The 14,948-nt window shown below is 39.7% G+C and overlaps 1 protein-coding gene across 1 annotated transcript in view; it reads right to left on the reverse strand.

The window, feature by feature from the left end:
• The window catches only part of GUCA1C (guanylate cyclase activator 1C), a 35,356-nt gene extending 20,641 nt beyond the window's left edge, over positions 1–14,715 (reverse strand). The window contains exon 1 of the mRNA XM_074572841.1: positions 14,512–14,715. Coding sequence (XP_074428942.1) covers positions 14,512–14,715 — 204 coding nt within the window. The remainder of the gene's footprint in view (positions 1–14,511) is intronic.
• Between the last annotated feature and the right edge of the window lie 233 nt (positions 14,716–14,948).

The raw sequence follows: 14,948 nt of genomic DNA on the forward strand, positions 1-14,948 counted from the left end.
GCTAATTGTTTTAAGTGTGTTTCGCCACTGCTACAGCAACTAAAGGTGCTTTTTCTGAAATCTGCTTTTATTCCACTCTCCCCACTTTTACATTAATCTAGAATCTGAAGGTCTCACAAATCTGAAGGTTTCACAACTCTGCGGAGCATGTGCTTACAGGCAGCGTCCTGGGACAATCTGGCATTGCAATGAGTGGAGCGCTCAAGGTGACCAGCTCCAGGATCTCATGAGCATAAGGCAATGCTCAAGACAGACCTAGGAAACAGCCGACACTTGTCTGCCAGTCTGTCAGTTGTTTGATTCTCTGATGTCTTTTGCCCTCTCTTTCCACAATGACATGGTCTAAGGTCTTCTACATAGAGTGAAAGGTGCTACACACAAGGAGCAGATGGCTGTAGCTTTGGCCTTGTCTGTACATGTAAGGAAAACATGTATTGTCTGTCTGGGAGCCAGCTACATAACGGAGAGCTGATTGCAATCACAAGCAGTTATTGCAGTAGCAGGGAGGGTAGGTTAGAAATACAGCCTGGAGAAGCTGCTTCACCTCTTCATTCGGTAGTCTGTTTGGTCTTGTAATTTGGGCACTTTGTGTGATCACCTCATCTGAGTTACATTTTCCTCTCTGCCATAGGTTCAATACAGTGCTTTAGACATCTGTTTATCTACGCTGCACTTCATCATCAGTTAAGTGCAGACCATATTTTCCTCTCTGCCTAACATTGCTGTAAAGACTTATTAACTTTGTATTTGAGCATACACGTATTTTCATATGCTTACATACAAGCACAGGACAAGCAAAGGACAGAAAAATAACCAGTGAACTGCAAATTACATCTCATTTTCCAAATTGTTTCTTAACATTTTTTAAGTGCCTCTGGAAATTACTAACAAGAGTCCTACTCAAAGCCCTCAAAGCACAGTCCCACTTCTTCATCTCTAATGCACCATAATGGCAACCCTGTCCCCAGTAACAGTTTTGTGAGCAGAGCGCAAAGAAGAACCTGCAGGCTACAACTCACAAACAAAGCAACAGCATGAGATTAAAGAAATGAAGAAAAGAAGGTTTATCTGGTTCAGGCCAAAGATATCAAACACTCGTTTAATGTATATATCTCCCTGTGGATCCAGACCTTGCAGGCCCAGGAGTTTCTTGAATTTGTGTAAAGTTGCCCAGATGGGCATTCTCTCATAAATTTGTTGTAATAATGGGGCATCTCTGGGGCAGGGCCGTCACCTGGTAATGATTGTTTGGCGCCCATGTTGCTATGCAGAAAGTGTCTCTTTTTTTTTTTTCTATTCACATTTATTTCTCCGAGATTCAGAGTCTTGCTCATGACCTAACTCGGGCAAATACTGCATTTAAATGTCCATGGTAAACCTCTTACAATATAAGTATCTATTTTTATTTAGTAACTATCTGTACTCATGTGAGATTACCTTTAATGCCCAATTCTAAACCAGATGGGATTTCGGAATATGCCTAAAGTAGAAGTAAAGAGAGCCATGCTTGAATTTTAGTTCATGAAAACCCAGGCTCTCCCACTGACTACAAACACGCACGTTAGAAAAAGAAAAATGAAGAGGTCCTCAAAGTGGTTGACTTTGAGTTATCTGCAAACCACTATCAACACGTAAAAGTCTAATCATGGATTGACTGTAAGGAATAGCTACAATTTATGCTGTAAATAAGGATGGAAAAGGTTGGAATTGCAAAAAGACATGCCCATTATTACATTTTCTCTGTTGTAGGTGGATTAAGCCTTTCTAAAGACAGAGCCCTTTAGGCGCCTTCTTGAGGCACTTATCATGAGCATGCTGTGTGGCATCTATTTCCTTGCTCTCAGCATGGATCCCCAGGAAAAAAAACACACAATTTTGGTTACCAGCCTCATGACAGAACCTGAGTGGAAGAGGAATCTTTTACAGTAACTTATTTAACAAGAATTGACTTGGTCTGATAAGCGAATTAAATACAAGTTTTCTTGCTGATGGTCAGTGCTGTAGTCCTGCTTTTGATTTTACAGCTTTCAGAAGCTGAATTCCTTCTTCCTCTGTATGGTCAGGGAAGGGGTTAGGTATCAGTTTTACTCCTGTACTGATTAACCTCTATACAAGGAGATGAGCGGCTCAGGAGCTTTACTATAGCACAGACAAATTCGGAGCTATAAATATCAGTGTAAAACTATAGGACATTAGAAAGGCAGGAACAAAACACTCCCACTCACTTATCCTTTTCATCTATAATCACATGGTGAAGTTAAAGAGCACAGTCTTGTGAGGTGCTGAGTGCCTCATGAAGAACGGCAACCTCCCTCCAGCCCAACTTAAGCCAGAGGGCAATTGATACCTTACAGGATCAGGTCAATTTTTGAGAAGGACTCTCGTACTCTTAACAGGCTATGCTACAGCTCTCTCCGTAAGGACATCATTAAGTTTAATATCATATACTTCTAAATGTGGCATACAAGTAATAAGGCGTGAACACACCTCAAATGCCCGTGAACTTGTGAAGATGAAACAGGCAGATACAGACATCGCCATCATTTTAGCCAAAGCTGGTCCAGCAGGCAAAGCACATACAGCACAGCAAACTGGATGGTTGGTGTGTTGCCTTTCCCCCAGAGACCACCTCTGATCCCTAGAGCTGATGTGTCACCCCAGTGGGCATCTCGTCCGCAGGAGAGCACCGGCTGGAGCAGTGGGGTGAGTGAAAAGGAAGCAGGGACAAGGGAGGTGAAAGGAAATAAGCAGACAAACCTCTTGGGTGTGCACAGTCTGCCAAAAATCCTGAATTTTCTTCTTCAGCCATCATGCCACGCTCTTAAAGCAATGACCAGTCATTGTGTCAAACACCAGAGAAAGACAGGGCACCAGGAACATGACTTAAGCAGGCTGCAAACTCTACATGATACGATCAGGTAACTCACCCAGTGCTAGTCATCCTTCCGCTTTTGTCTCTTCCACTTGGAAAATGACAGCGCTCTCGCATCTCTTCACGGGACCTTGTGCAAGCACCGCTCACAGGATCCCACTTAGGCATAGGGAACTTTGGAGCTGCTCGCATCTGCTCATCCCTCTCCCCTCCCTCCTGTTTTCTGCCCCCGAAAAAAACCACATTACTGCTACTTGCTTCCAAATAGCAAGTCTTGGGGAAGCGTACCTGTGGTCACTGTGGCACATGAGAGAGACCGCTGCACTGACTTAAAGATGGGGCCTCAAAAGCCAGATTTTTGTCAGATTTCGTACGTCCTGGTAAAAAGCTTCCAAGAGAATGTTAATTTAAAATCATTCCAGCTGTAATTCAATACCTGTTTTCAGTATCCCTTTAGTTTAATAACAATAACTGAAATACCTGTAAAAGACAGCAAAAATGCTTGAAGAAAAAGTGATCTGATTTATACTTCAGTCTGACAGCATCCCTCACTCCTAGCGGGGGACTGGAATAGTATATAATAGCTGATATTACACCTGACAAAAAAAAGGAAGGTGAGTTTTATGGAGCACAAGGCTAGAATTTATAACCCACTGCATAGTTTGACAGCATTTAATAAACTCACAGACAAAGCATGAGCTGAGATAGTAGAAATTCTACAGAAATCACCTGTTCCTGAAGCCAGCGGCAATGGGACATTTCTACTTTTATAAATAAAAATAGAAAAATTCATAACAATGTGGAGCTGAACTAATGAAATTAATATGACAAAGCCATTTTGAAGAACGCTGAAACAATGGGTATAGAGACCAGCTTGTGTATAGGAAGCCCAGTGAAGCAATTCCAAACGAGTTATTTGAAGCAAACTGAACTGATGCTAAAAGACGAAGATGAAATTACAGTATCTATTGAGATCTACATTAGAGATGCCGAGAAGCTTTCTGGAGAAAAGAAAAAGATACAAACAGGCAACAATGGAACTATGTACTTGCACTGAAAATGACAGTCCTGTAATAAAGAAGATGGCTTGTTCGAGGGCAGACTGTTGCTACACAGCAAGAACATGGGGCACACAGAAAATGCAGACTGCAGGTAAAGCAAAACTCTCTTTGTAGGGAAACATGAGGGAAAAAAAGATTAATTAATCTTGCTCTGAAAATGGTATCAAATCTCATTAGTCTTGGAAAGGATGATGTCATCTAGATTTCTTTAAAAGTGAAAAAGAGGTAGCTTTTTGACAGAGTTTGAAAGTGGCAGTTGCTCTTTTATTTAATTAAAAAAACCCAAAACCGCACAGCAGGGTGGTCAGGAACTTGATATAAAATAATAGCAGAAAAGTAAAATGATAAAGATGACATTCTCTTTCTCTTGGGTATTGTGAAAGCAGCAGTAACTCAGCTGGAGGCAGCAGATGCTAAATCCCTGTTTTGTGAAACAAAGAGGTCGCACATCTTTCCACTCTGATAGATTTAATTGAATGCTACCTGTTTGAAGTGTAAGACAAAAAAGACAACTGCGAGCACTTGAAGTAACAAATGTTAGGTTTTAAATGCATTTGAATAAAAAGCTTACCTACAGATTATTTTTTTTATCTAAAAGTTGCATCATCTTTGCCAATTAACTTTTTGTCTTTTCCTCTTGATTTTTTAATCCGCTCTGACTCACTCCAGCACATTTCTTTTTTCCTTCCTCAGCAATTTCTGACTGCCATTTACTGTGAAAAATGCCATTTCTCTCTCCTGCGTGACTCAGCTTGTGCCTCTGAACTTTGCCCTGTCTTGCTCTTCTTCCATCCCCTTCCTTCTCTGCACTTCACTGCTATCAGATGCTGTGTCCTACCAGTGCTGAGTGAGATGGAGATCTGCCACTGCTCCTTCCAGTTGCAGACGGGAGCTAGAGGAGCACAGAACGCACCATTGCAGGCATTCCCATGTCCCAGCCTAGCCAGCTGACTTAAGAACACTTTCATTCCCCCTATCCTGCCATCTCCCTCTGTTAACTTCATTGCCAGCTCCCCACACGCACATGGCTACTCCTCATCTCCAGCCAGCTTCAGAGTCCATTTATTTCTGTTAAGGGAGATGTGACCTACCTCCCAGCTCAGGCAGACCTTGGTGAAATGTTTTCAGAGGGACTCCCTAGGCTGCCCAAATGGAAGAGTCATTTGGACAAGAAACAAAATTATAAAAAGAGGAGGTTATCCTCCAGGAAGAGCTGGAATGGCCTATCCTGGTCAGAAATTTTACCCTATGAAGGCTTTAACTTTTCTTTTTTTTTTCAAGTCCAAAACTGTGAGGTCCCAAGGATCACCATCTTCTCCCTGTGGCCCACCCTACACTTTTCTAACTGTTTGAACGTTTAGCTTCTAAATTCTGCACTCCTTCTCCTATGCTGGTTACAAGGAGGAGGACCAAGCTAGCCTTTCCTCCTCCTGTGTCTTCATCAGAATGGTAGCTTGGTTTTAAGGACTGTTTTTCTCTTCTTCATAAACCAGAAAGCTCTTGCCCCAGTGAGGCAAGTTTCTAGTAGGACACAACTTCTAATCTCCCTGCCTGAGAGAAGAGGACTCACCAAATTCTTCCTAACTAACTCAAGCACGGGAATGAGGAAAAGAGATGTCATCGCTACTTTCTATGGCATTTTAACCATGCTATACACAGCAAAGTATGTAGGAATATACATACAATTGTTTAATAATTGAAAAAACTGATCAAGCACTGGCACAACTTTGTTAGTTCATAATCGCATTCCTTGTGTGCCTGCTACTATGTTTTTACAAGCAATTAATTCCTTGGGTTTGTGTATGGATTTAAAACTGAAACACAAGGCAGTAACCATTTAAAAATACATCTATAGAAGCCTATTATGTCTGATTCCTTTTTGTACTACTGCTTCATTATTCCTGACATGGAGATTATGAGTGAAGCACAATGAACCATGTCCTGGTGATGAGATAAGCAATTGTGCTTATCTTAGTTGTGTGCGCTATTTTGTGTGCCCAGGCTATTTTTTTTGCCATTAAACTAACCACTTCCAGATGTGATTTTGTGGGTGTTGTTAGCCACACACGCTCCAGTGCACCAGTATGTATAAATAACCAGCAGACCGTGCATAATGAAATAACAAGTCTTATACTTCCCACAGAACCATTTGAAGTGCAGTTGTTTTCATGTTAGTGATTATGGGAAGTGCTCTGAGATACCGACTTTACGTTTTCCATTTGGAAGTTAAAGACTTAACACAATGACGGCCCACTCCTGAAGCTGTTATTTTCATCAAGGTTTCTAGTTGCCAAAGAGATGCAGCCTCCTTTGTCAGGTGAGTAAGTCAGGAATACTTTCTTTTTGTAGCTATTGCAAATTCACTGATTTTCCTGAACTCAGGGCTGGCAAAGAGCTTGGGCTGTGCTTTGCCTTGTGGGCATCAGGGAACTCCAAGGGGACTAACAACCTCTGATTAAGGGCAGAGAAACTGTTAAACTGTTAACTTTAAGTGGCCTTACTAGAACTGAAGGGAAAGAGGCCTCTCATACAGGGACAATCTGGGAGATCAATGAAATGTTCTGACTCCAGCTGGGAGAAATAAATAGAAAAGAAACTCCTCAACTTTTGCATGCTGATAACCAGGGGAGGAAAGAGGGGGGAAAAACAAACAAATACTTAATTTTGAAATTTTAAAAATACTTGATTTTCAACTGTCTGTAGCTACCATTAGTTTAAATTTATAAAAAGTAATTTTCAATTTAAGTTAATAAAGTCTTGTTTCAAGAGTCCCCAGAGTAGTATTTAGTAGTATTAAGGGTAGCATTAACCCCCATCCCAACAACATTTTGATGCCACAGTCAGTTTTCATGAAGGATTTCAGCTTAGACAAATTGGATTTTTTACAGTTAATGATGTTACGTATACCTCCTTACACAACTCTAAATCCCAGCTTCCTGTTTTTATCTGCCTACACAGCACAGCTATTTGGAAGAACTTTGGATATTAAAACATCCTTTTTTCTGTTCTTTTTTCTTTTTTTCTCCCCCCCCTGCAATAAAATTCAGAGTTAAGCATTTTGGAAGAGGGAGAACTGAGCCAATGGAGAGAGACACCAGTAATCATTTAATTAAAAGGAGAGGCTGTCTTCCTTAATTAGGTACCATTGTTTTGATTCAACATGATCTCCTCCTTGGTGTCTGAAGTCTTCCCCAAACTGAGCCAGACACTGAGCAACTTGCATCTCCTAGCGGCTCCGGTTAGCAAAGCAAGGGTTTGTTGCGGTTGCTAAAGAGCACGGTGATATTTCTGTCTGGTGATTTATTTCCATCTCTTTATACCTGTCTCTTAATTTTGTTAATTTGATTTTTTGTTTGTTTTATATTTCACTTATTTCTTCCTCCTCCTGGAGGGCTGGTATCTACTTTTCTTATTTTTGCCTGTTCCTGTTTTTGACTGTACATTTTCCACTGCATTTATTGATTCTTTCCATTTATCTTTCAGAAGAAGTAACACAGTCTTCTGATTTCTGATCTATGCAATAATTCAAGTCTACCTTCCTTCCGTTGCTGAGCTTTAAAGGCTTTTTTTAAGGGGCGGATACGGAAGCAAAACAGCTGTATCACTCTTTTACAAACTTTACAAATAAGAATAAAAATGGTGATAAAAAAATAAACTAAAATAAAAAAAAAACAAAACAAAAAACCAAAAACAAACCAGAAAAAGATTCATTGTAACTGTCCAAAAATGCAGCTCAATAGATCTGAAGAGACTTAGCTTTGGAAATGGTGGGGGAAATGATTTTTAAAAAAGAGAGGGAAGACAGAAATAGTCACACAACCTTCCAATAGCGAAAGAAGGGACCATGAGGGTTTTAGGACTCTTTCCCAGTCCTACCTAGAAGGAATCAATCTTGTTTAGTAGATTTTTTTAAGAGCTCTTCTCTTAAGCAACCTAAATGACATTGAAAACAGTCCAGCAAATCCAGTTTTCTCAGTTTAAGTAATGCTGCACAGCTGCTGGAAACTAATGAGAAAAAAGCCAATTCCTGGTTACCCAACACTTCTTATTTGCTATCACTAGGCCAAAGTCCTCTACTCTTCATGCTAACACACACATTTTATGGTGAAAATAGTCCAAGAAAATTTCTTACCTGATTCTTGTCAAAGATGTGAAACACCTGCTCAACATATTGGTTCGCCTGAGGGGTCATGTCACGTAAACCCAGTATTTTCTTAAACTCATAGAGAGTAAGTTGCCCAGAGGGGCAGTATTTCAGAAATTTCTGGTACCATTGACTGTTGTCTATTGCAGCAACATCAACTGATTCCCCAGCACCCATCGCAGCATCTACCCTTCCTCTCCATCCATGCCACACTGTTTGCCTTTGCGCAGTGCTCCTATGTGCCCTGGCTCACCTCCAGCTAGAATACGCCAACAAACTAGGAGCTGCAAAATTACCATAAACCTCTTAAAGATCCCTGCAGATCTGGATTAGGCAAAAATAGAAACTGCACAGGATCATCCTTCATGATCTGTATGAACGCAAGCAGGCCTACGAATAGCTGGGTGCTTCTCTCTGGCCAGAGCTACTTCAACACCTCAGTGTGTTCCCAGGGCTCAACCTGCTTCTGCAGAGGCTCTTACAAAACACGAAATTTGTGCTCATGTTGTGCAAGATCCTATGTCAGGTTTGCAGCCTCGCTACATGTGCCAGACTTACAGTGCTTTGCACTGAAAATGCTCTGGCTAAGATGACTTTGAATGCTTCCCAAACCGTGAAATGGCGTTGCTGTGCTTTGTTTGGAGGGCTTTGCATTCAGCCCCTTGGAAAACAGGGAGAATCATAAATCCTGCAAAATACTAACGATGTGTATGGTGGCTCTGGTGCGTGCCAGGAAGTGTTCATCCAGCTGAAGGAAGATATATAAACAGACCATACAGAATCATAACGTTAGCAGAAAACAGATATTCTGATAATGTCTCACAGGAAATATCAGGTTATTTAAATACAAAAACTGGTGAAATTCACAGACTAGAACCTGAGGAAAGGATATAAATCAGAGCTAGAGAAACTCAGGAAGGGGACTTTTTAACTGAAGGCAGACTCTTCATGACTCTCCAATTAAAAGTACGTACTTTGAATTTGACTTAACGTTTCATCTCAAGCAAGCATGTGATAAATACTTTTCATATAATCTTAAGGTAAGACTAACTTGGAACATGTCCTTATTTATATAATTCTGAAACAGTAGGAGTGTGGGGAGGCACTAAAAAGTAATCATATTGCTTCGTTTGCATAATCCACTTAGCACACGCATTCTGTTCACAGTCTCAGGGATGGGTTTTCAGATAATACAGTGATATAAATTTGAATATTTAAAGCATGGCACTTTCAGTATCATAGAAACTGGAAGCTAACAGAGGCACCTTCATCAATTTCAGGTCCAGGGAGAAGCTTGCAGCACCAAAGTCTGCTATTTGCTTGAAATCTCACTTCCTAAATGCCGAATACATGCTGCAAGAGATTAAATCTCAAATTCTTTTCCTCATCTAGTGATGTCAAAGACCTGGCAGTGATTTTTACCCATCATGGCAGTAGACAAAATCTGATCCTCTAACAGAAGAAAAAATAACATATAAACTTCAGAAAAAAAAAGAAAACTAACGCTGCAATTTTCAACTTCAAAATTTAATTGCATTGCAGTGGGCAAGTTGTTATGACACTTCATAAGCTTGACTTACGTGTAGTTTCTTGTCTTGTTTTCATCTGGGATAGAGTTAATTTTCTTCCTAGTAGCTGCTGTGTTTTGGACTTAGTATGAGAATAATGTTGATAACACATACTGTTTTAGTTGTTGCTAAGTAATGCTTATATTAAGTCAAGGACTTTTTCAGCTTCCCATAGAAGCTGGGAGGGAGCACAGACAGGACAAGCTGGCCAAAGGAATATTCCATACCATAGACATCATGCTCAGTACAGGAATGGGGGTTGGCCAGGGGACAGGAATCCACGATCACTGCCTGGGATGGGCTGGGCAACCAATTACCAGGTGGTGAGCAATTGTATTGCATCACTCATTTTGTATTTTTGTATTTGTATTTTACCATTATTATTATTATTTTCTCTTCCATTGCTGTTCTATTAAACTGTCTTTGTCTCAACCCATGAGGTTTTTTCCTTTTTCTCCCTCTTCTCCCTGTCCTACTCGGGGGGAGCGGGGAGTGAATGAATGGCTGTGTGGTTCTGGTCGCCGTCTGGGGTTAAACCACGACATTTCTGTCACAAAAAAAATTATACCTGCTTATTCTGTTAAGAAAGAGTTAAATAGTTTCCATGGACCAAATCAGGTAGGTTGTTGTTCCACTGAAGAGGATGTAGAAACTTTGTTCATCTAACCTGCAAAGAGCTGAGTCATCTTGAAATAAGCTCCTTCAGCTCTAATAAGCGTGTAAAGGATTCTTGAGCTGGATTTCTGTATTAAGACCAGAATCCAGAAGACAAATGAGTTTTGATTGTACTACACGTAAGTCACGCTCTTGTTAGAGAAGTGTCGATATAGTCAGAATGATCAAGAATAGTATGAGGGTACTGTTACGGAGAAAGCTGGTGCCAAGCTGTAAAAATCCCATATGCGTTAACGCTTGGCAAGCTGGTATACCAACAGCTCATTATTCTTCTTACGTAAATTGGTTCCCTAAGCCAGCCTGAAGCCGCTTAGAATGACTTCACAGGAAACATACGTTACAGCAATTAAATATACACATCATATCAAACTAAACAGATGTGGTGTGAATACCAAAGGGGAAGCTTATGAAATCCCGGCATGCGGCTCGAGAGGTCCTGGTCCTCGTTTGCCACAGGGTTTTCACTGAGGCTTTTACAAGACTTTATTTAAGGCAAGAGAAAAATCAAACTGAGCTACAGCTTATCTAGATGCTCTGTGTTGTATCTGACTCTTCTAGTTATACTGTTGCCGTTTCATTAAAAATTATACTGTTGCTATTTAATCAAAAATTGATTTTTTTTCCTATTATTAAAAATGAGAAAGTAAACCAACCAGGTACGACATTATGGTTTGTTTGATTAATTTCTCTAAGTTTTTAAGTGTTTCCAGACACTATAGTATACAAATAGTTTGGACAAGATAAAAAAACTTGCCAGCCTTTTATCTGGGAGTAGATGCCACATTCTTCGTATTATTTCCCATTGCAAAGGATACAGACTAGGTATAGGTATAGGTATGTACAGACAGTCCCAGGTATATGACTATTCTAAATGTGCCATTCGACTCCTGCCTTCTAAAATAACTTTTCCTGGGCCTATTGCTGCAACAGCTCAATTAAGAAAATATACAATAAAATCTATGCCTCAGATTACAGTAGCTAATGGAGGATTGTTACAGCATCTCGCAGAACTGGAAATGAGTATCAGATCTTTAGTGGCAGCTCATTATTAAATAATGAAGTTATAAGCCAAGCATAAGCAGTTTTTATAGTGGATTTTATGAAGCCCTAAAGGCCAAGTCATTGTTTAATTTCATTAAAATGGGGGGAAGACTTCCAAATGGATAAAACATTGAAACATCTTTTTCTGTCTAATGTGGAACATTAATTAAACAAGCTCTTCTGGGAACAGCAAAACAAAAGCCTAGATTTGTACAGACTCTGTCTTTTGTCCCGTGAATCTCCTCACCCTAGTACCCCAGCTCCACCCGGTATCCTCACCAGGCAAAAGGGAACAAGTGCCTGATTATTTTGCCAGCCAGCTGTTGCCTTAAACAATGAATAAAAACTGAATTCTGCACGAGTGGTGCATTCATTATGGTTGTGTCCTTGCCACCCAGCTGCCGTTGTTATGAAAACTTTAGAAACTAATTATCTGAAATGCCTACTCTTTACAATGTCATTGAAATATGCCAATTGATTTAAAAGTTGTGGGGAAACAGGACAAGGGGATCAGATCCTGATGGATAGGACTGTGTAACAGTTAAACTCTGATGGGTGTATAACCTGACAAATTTAAGGGCATGTGTCTTAATATCCATCAGATAACTTGACCGAGCTACTGCCTGGGTGCTAAGCTAGTTGTACTGGGAGGGAGGCACTGTGATTAGTAACTTGTAAAAAAACAACCAACAAAAAGACAACACCACCCCTGCCCCCCCGCAAAAAACCCAAACCCACAAACCAACCTGAAACTTCAGAAACCTCCCCACCTTTTTGGTTTGGAGCTCTTTCCCTATTTAGACAGGTCTCAGGTTCTTAATAATAACTTAATATATCTTAATATCGAATGACTAGCTATTTTCGCAAAATAGTTTTACCTTACAGAAAGGTACTCTAAAGAAACTAGATATGGAAAATTATTCTTCACAAGTATATAAAAAGCAAACGCCAGTGTCTATATGCACATTCTCAATACAATAAGTAATATAAACACGTGAAGAAAACTGTTAGTTTTAATTACACGAAGTATTACAAGGACTACAAATTACAGAGACGGCTGAATGGAGTAGTGGTAAAGAGCAATCATAACTTGAAAGTTTGTGTCTAATTCGTTCTGCTCTCTCTGCCTGTGCTGGATGCACCGTTCACTGGGTACAATAGATATTTTCAAATATATAGCTCAATACCAATAGTAGTGGCAAGTTCTCCTAGGCATTTCTGTTGGTGCAAAATTATTTGAAGGGCGCTTTCTTCTCCCCTCTCCACACCCTCAGTTATTCCATGGCAAATACTTAGTTTCCCAATGTCTGTGGTTGGTCCTGCACTGGAATGCTATGATCTTGACAGAAGCCTGATTTTCAAGAAGTGTCCACATCACATTCCAGTTTTCTAAAAAAGTAACCAAAACAAGCTGCGGGCTCATTTTTTTGAAACATCCTCAAGTCACTAGTTGCTTTAGAAGTATTTGTCTAAAATAAATTTTGGAAATTTTTCCAAATATTTCTCAATAGCACTCAGATGTCAGGGGCTTTTTTTGCAATGCACATTAAAGCTAAACTGAAAAAGCTGTTAGATGAGCTCAAACATTGTCCATGTGCATTTTTCAGGAAAGTTAGCATTGTTAAAGCTTTACTGGGGAACATAATGCATCGATTTATTAAATGAAAAGAACACAGTAAGCTGACAATTCCTGCCATTCAAATTTCATATTGATAGACTTGAAGTTTGCTCACCAACTGTAATTAGCACATGTATTGAGTTAGGTGATTCTACTTAATCAAATTCCATTCTATCTAACCATCTGGTAATTGGCATGGGGGAATAAAAGAGCGTGCAATGAGTCTGATTTTATAGGAACATTACTTGAAGATTATGTAAGAAAGAATTACCTAATACCAAAAAAGCAAGCTGAATTGGGGATGGGGGTATGTGTGGAAAAAAGCATAACAAGAAAACTTGGTGTAACAATGGTACTGACTCTGGGAATTCTTAGTCTACTGGGCACCATACAAGAAATTACAAGTTGGATGTAAAAACACACAAGGTACCTCATACTCTCAGCATTCTCTGAAACAAATATAATTCATTTAATAATAAAAAACAGAAAGGACGTTTCTGGAAATTGAAACTGTCTGGAGTAGTTCTGGCTACAATTTGGACCAGTTTTAACCTGACACTAAAGTCATTAATATAATGTAATAACACATTTTTCATTATATCTCTGAATTCATTGAGATCAATGGCATAGGTAGAGAACACTAATGCTTTATTTTATTTTACTTTTTTAAAATAAGGTTTTAGACCACGATGGGCCCATCTGTTCTATTAGCTGGAAGCAGACTTTGATTGTGTAGTATTGGCAATTCAGCCTAAACCTTATTTCAGTCAAGGACAAACACTTTTGTAGCAATTACAGATGACTCTCCTCTTCTTTTGTAGCATTTGATAGAAAGTGTTATTTTGGCTTAAGGGGAAAATAACAAGGCACAGTCTTCTGGATGGGTCTCATGACTAGAAGGAACCTTTATGAACACCGATTTGGAAAATACAGCAATACAGCTAACAGCCCCTGGATGCCTTTGGGATGACCTGTGAGGTTAAGCAGTAAAATTCTGATGAGGGATCAAAACCAGACAAATGCATCTTTGGAAAAGGGGGATTGACCGATACCGAACTAAGCCGCAGAAGGTGCTTGGAATGAATCCAGCAGTATTTTATTTGGCAACAGAAGGAATCATGTTGTGTCTATGTTGCATATTCTTAAAACGTCCATAGTACCTATGGACCCAGCCAAACATTTACTGCTTTAAAAAAAGATTTTCCAAGCAGAGTCATATAAATGAAACTTTCAATTATTAACAAACTCTAAAAATAATAATAAAATCTGGGTTTCAAAGATGAGAAATTGTTCAACATGTATTAGAATGACTGTATGCAATTTTCAAAGTGGCAAAATGTACCGGGAACAGAACATTCAAAATTGCTTGCCTGCCACTCCTGTTTATTTGCGGGTAGTTTTCTATCGAATCACCTCTGAATCACTTCCATTACCTCTGAATAGTCAGCATTGCCAGCCCTCTGAGACGTGTCGCTGAATGCATCAAATGATACATCCATAAGAAAACCAGCAAGTTAAGCATGAGTTCTTACCTGATTCATGTCAAATGTGTGAAATACTTGTTCAACATAGCTGTTAGCTTCTGGAGTAAGTCCATGTAGATCCAGGACGTGTTTAAATTCATGCAGACAAAGTTGTCCAGATGGGCACTCCTTCATAAATTTTGTGTACCAGTGGTGAATTTCCATAGCATTAATATCATCCGCTGATCCAGCAGCACCCATAGCATCAAACATACCAGGTAACCTTTTTCAGTATTTAGTCGTTCTTGCTTCCCAACAATGATCATTCAAACACCAAATCTACCTTTGAGAGCTACTTTAAACCTCTTACAGATCACTACCAATATAGAATAGGTAAATATAGCACCCTAGCAAGATTACTGGCGCCCAGTTTTAGTGCACCATGGTTTTATCAGCTGATTACAGTCTGTGCACAGTCAGTTTGCAGAGCCTCAGCAGGGCATGAG

This window comes from Larus michahellis, chromosome 1, assembly GCF_964199755.1.
Source record: "Larus michahellis chromosome 1, bLarMic1.1, whole genome shotgun sequence".
In the NCBI taxonomy this organism is placed as follows: Eukaryota; Metazoa; Chordata; class Aves; order Charadriiformes; family Laridae; genus Larus; species Larus michahellis.